This window comes from Limulus polyphemus, unplaced genomic scaffold, assembly GCF_000517525.1.
Source record: "Limulus polyphemus unplaced genomic scaffold, Limulus_polyphemus-2.1.2 Scaffold6299, whole genome shotgun sequence".
NCBI classification, from domain to species: domain Eukaryota; kingdom Metazoa; phylum Arthropoda; class Merostomata; order Xiphosura; family Limulidae; genus Limulus; species Limulus polyphemus.
The window spans coordinates 19,844-24,875 of NW_013671909.1; the positions used below are offsets into that span (position 1 = coordinate 19,844).

Here is a 5,032-nt window from a genome sequence, read left to right on the forward strand (position 1 = left end):
AGATACGCACGCACACACATACCTTTATATGGGTTTAGATGCGCGCACACACACATACCTTTATATGGGTTTAGATACGCACGCACACATACCTTTATATGGGTTTAGATACGCACAAACACGCACAAACACACACAAACATACTTTTATATGGGTTTAGATACACACACACACACAGACAAACATACTTTTATGTAGGTTTAGATGCACACACACACACACACACACACACACATACACAAACATACTTTTATGTAGGTTTAGATACACACCCACACACACACACACACACAAACATACTTTTATGTAGGTTAGATGTACACACACACAAACATACTTTTATGTAGGTTAGATATACACGGACAAACTTGTATCATAATTGAAATATTAATTTCTTTGTTTAAAATTAGCTGATATAAATAATTGTTATCATTATCAGCTTCTAATTACATAATTATACAGCTGTTCTCAGTAGTTTTGTGTTGAAAAGTAATTAATCTGTGTATCCTTTCTTTTGTTTTTCAACAAGTAGGATAACTGCTACAGAATTAAGAAAAGTGGAAAATAAAGTAAGCTCTTCTCCTTCTACAAGATGTGATAGCCCAAGTAGTTTTTCTCTTTGTTCTACCACGAGCCAACATGGTGTGAAGAATATCCAAGAGACAAAACTTGCTGTAAAAAAAACCAAGGGAAAATCTTTGGAAAAGGGGAAACAGAAGTACAAGGAAGAAGCTTATTGTAAGACGAGGACCCTCAAGTCTGAGAAAGACTCCTCCTTCATAAGCAACAGAAAAGAATCGGATGAAAGAAAGCAAGACAGAGAGGGAAAGGAGAAAGAAAGGGTTAGATTGAAAAACAAAGAAAAGCAGGAGGATGGATGTTCTGAAAGTAAGAAGCCAAAGAAGGATACATTGGTTGAGAATCACTTCACTTTGTCTAGTCAAGTAAGTGTAACTTTATTATAACCAAATAAAAACAGAACACTAGACATAATTAGTGTGTATTTAATGATATTAGGTTGTCAAGAAATTAATGTTGCATTTTGGAACACGTATAATAGTTAAATGAACCACCTAAACGTCACGTTAGTGTAGTCTATATAATGTATTTGGTTTAGTATACTCTAATCCCTTATACATATAGTGATGGCACATGACGAGACATGCATTCGGCATGTAATGCTTTTTGAATACAAGAAGGGAAACAATGCCTTTGTAGCCACAAAGAATATTAAAGAAGTTTATGGAAATGTTTTGAATGTTTTTAAGTGTCAATGATGGTTCAGCAAATTTCGTTCTGGTGACTTTAGCCTTAAAAACTGATATGGCAGGGGCTGATATGTTGGAATTGATATTAATGCTTTGAAGATGCTTGTTGAGTCTAACCTAAGGCAACACACTCATGAAATGGTCCTGAAATTGCATGTCTCTCTTGAAACAATATGGGGAAACTCCATAAAGAAGGTGTTTGGGTGCTTCACGATCCCTCAGATGATAATCGTTTCCAACGTATGAACATTGCTTTGTCTCTTCTGGCACGAACTGCGCATGAACCATTTTTGGACAGAATTGTCACTGGTGATGAAATATAGATTCTCTATGTGAATATTAAACACAAAAAACAATGGCTCAGTTCTAGATAAAAACCATTTCTGACCTCAAAACCTGGTCTCCATCCGCAGAAAGTGATGCTTTGCATTTGGAGGGACATCAAAGGAGTAATTTATTTTGAACTCCTCAATCCACAGCAAACTGTCAATGTAGAGATCTATAGTCAGCAGCTGGAACGTTTAAATCAAGCTCTTCATTAGAAACGCCCTTCAATCGGAAAGGTGTTCTTCTTATCCACGACAATGCACGTCCACATGTGGCACGTTTGATGCAACACAAGATTATGGAGTTGGGTTGGAAAGTTCTCTCCCACCCATAATATTCTCCAGATATGGCACCATCAGATTATCATCTTTTTTGTTTGCTGCAACACCATCTTAATTGGAAAATGTATGTAAATGTGGAAGGTGTTAAAGAGGATATCAACATGTTTTTTGCTTCAAAGTCAAGTGATTTATTTAATCAGGGCATTAACAACCTTATTGAAAAATGGAAAACCATCATCAACAAGAAAGGAGACTATTTCATTTACTAAATGTTTTGTTTCAATATATACATTGTTTGGGTTTTTTCATCTAAAAAAAAAAAAGTGACATCAATCCCTTGACGACCTAATAGATTATCGATAACTTCAGAAGATATTTGATAATAGAGGTTGCAAGATTATAAGTTTTGGACTACTAGTTCTCAAACAAATGATAGAAAATATATCAACTTTCTTGTGATTTCTTCTGTTGATTGACAGGTTATTTTAGACATTGTTACAATGATTTGGTCCCTAATATGTTAGTGGTAAGTCTGAAGTCTTTTAATGCTAAAAAATGGGTTTTGATACACATGGTTGACACAGCATAGGTAGCCCATTGTGTAGCTTTGTCTTTATTACCTTGCAAGCAAATTGTCCCCAATTATGTCATTTCATTTTTTCGTCATTGAAAAAATATTTGATAAATATTAAATAAAAGTAAAAAATTATAAAAACACACTGAACATTCTTTATGTATATTCCTTCTATGGGTTAGATGTACTGGCTTTACAAAACCATTGGCAGCTGAACTTTTTTATCAGTATTGTACTATGGTACATATTCTTTATTTTCATGTATTCCTTATTATTGTATTATACTTTGTAATGTACGTTGCCTTTTATCATATGTAGGACGTTGAGAGGCTGTGTTGAACTAGTGACTGGTAGCATGGCCCTGTTGAACTAGTGACTGGTAGAGTGGCCCTGTTGAACTAGTGACTAGTAGAGTGGCCCTGTTGAACTAGTGACTGGTAAAGTGGCCCTGTTGAACTAGTGACTGGTAGAGTGGCCCTGTTGAACTAGTGACTGGTAGAGTGGCCCTGTCGAACTAGTGACTGGTAGAGTGGCCCTGTCGAACTAGTGACTGGTAGAGTGGCCCTGTCGAACTAGTGACTGGTAGAGTGGCCCTGTCGAACTAGTGACTGGTAGGGTGGCCCTGTCGAACTAGTGACTGGTAGGGTGGCCCCGTTGAACTAGTGACTGGTAGGGTGGCCCTGTACGACAACTGTGTGCTGACCATGCTTACATCACTATAGCGATGAGTAGTAACCCTAATTACTATGTAAATATGCTTGATGCACTTACTTAGATAGCTTAGAAGATAGTGAAAGTGAGAGAAGTGGTGTTCAGTTGTGTGATGATGAAGAGGCAATGATACAAGAGGATGTTACCTTTCTAGCTTGTGATGATACTGAAGACGATGAACCTGTACCCAGTAGAGGAAGGCATAAACAGGGTTGTCAATGGGAAACATTTGTCACAGTAACTGTGTGAGGGGGTGGGAGGGGAAATATATGTCCCAATCACTGTGTGGGGGGGTGGGAGGGGAAATATATGTTCCAATCACTGTGTGGGGGTGGGAGGGGAAATATATGTCCCAATCACTGTGTGAGGGGGTGGGAGCAATGGGAAATATATGTCCCAATCACTGTGTGAGGTGTTAAAGAGCTTAGTCAGATTAGCAGCAGAGTTTTTTTTTTTCTTACTCAGAGCAGTCTCTCCATCTAGTTAAGTGTGGTTTGTTGTTATATTTGTTTAGGACAATGGTTATGGTCAGGTAGAAGCAGATAGACATCCGAGCAGCATGAACCATGAACAGATAAGTAGAGAAAAAAATGAACCGACTCCAAATTCTTATAGTGATTCAGAAAACCCAGTTCATGATGAAGTGACGAACAATGATCGATGCCAAGCTTTGGATGATGAAGACACTAGGTATGCCTAAAACAACTTTGTAGAAGTTAATTCATTGTGAAAAGTTTTTAATAATGTGTGTAGATATGTGCGTACAATATTGATTGTAAAATTTTAGATGAGATTATAAATCGTACTAATAAGAATACCTTGACTTGAGAGCATTTATAGTGTTAACTTGTATTGCTATTAAAAAAAATCAACAAACTCTTTTCTCAGAAATGTGTTCATTTAAGGTCTTTTATTATATGTAGATACTACTTAGATGTTCAGAAACTCCACAGATAGGTCCCATGCCCTTTGTAACTTGTATATTTACTTCACCAATACAATTCCTATTGAAATTCCAAACAATGTCAAAATGTGCTTCTGATACAATCTGTTCCACTGTGAATTGATATTAGCTGTTGTTATCATGTGACTTGTTTAACACAATGTAGTCAACCCTGTATAAAAGTGTGCTTTAAGATTGACAGAAATGTGCAAAAATGAAGGTTCAAAAAATTTTGTTTCTATGATTTATGCTAGGAATGTTACAAAATAAAGACTGAATTCTGAACTATTTGTGAGTTAATAGTTACTTAAATAAAATTATTATTTTTACATAAATTTATACATTTGGTATGCAAGTGTACATTGGATACCTTAATGGTTCTTTTTGGTCTTGATAGAGTTAAATTTCTGATGGCTATTTAAGTAAATAATTACCTTGATATGTACTGCTATTTATGTCATTCATAGTGAAAATCGATGCATTAACGATGCACCATGCTACTTGGTATTGCCAAATTAAACTTAATATTTGGAGCAGTAACCAAATCAATGTTCAAATATGTTACTGTTCGTAGTGGTTAGCATGGTGAACTCTGAATCTGAGGTTTACATCATTGCATTGTCACAAAATTGTACCCAGCACTTTGAGGGTGTGGGTGCATTATAAGATTGACAGTCAAATCCTACTATCTGATTAAAGTAGCCAAAGAGATGTTAGGTGCTACGGACCAGCTGCCATGTAGTCTACTAGAAAATTAGGGAAACTGTGGCAGGCTAGTGCTGATAGCTTTTATATAGTTTTGGGTGAATATAGAAAACACGTGCTGATAGCCTTTATATAGCTTTGTGTGAATATAGAAAACACGTGCTGATAGCCTTTATATAGCTTGTGTGAATATAGTTGATAGCCTTTATATAGTTTGTGTGAA

The 5,032-nt window shown here is 36.2% G+C and overlaps 1 protein-coding gene across 3 annotated transcripts in view; it reads left to right on the forward strand.

The window, feature by feature from the left end:
* LOC106473587 (AF4/FMR2 family member 4-like) overlaps positions 1-5,032 on the forward strand; it is a 42,379-nt gene that overhangs the window by 19,736 nt on the left and 17,611 nt on the right. For 2 of the 3 annotated variants that reach the window (XM_022401986.1, XM_022401987.1), the window contains exons 7-8: positions 530-944; positions 3,676-3,851. In XM_022401986.1, coding sequence (XP_022257694.1) covers positions 530-944; positions 3,676-3,851 — 591 coding nt within the window. The remainder of the gene's footprint in view (positions 1-529; positions 945-3,675; positions 3,852-5,032) is intronic. The other variant, XM_013934272.2, reaches the window with a different exon arrangement.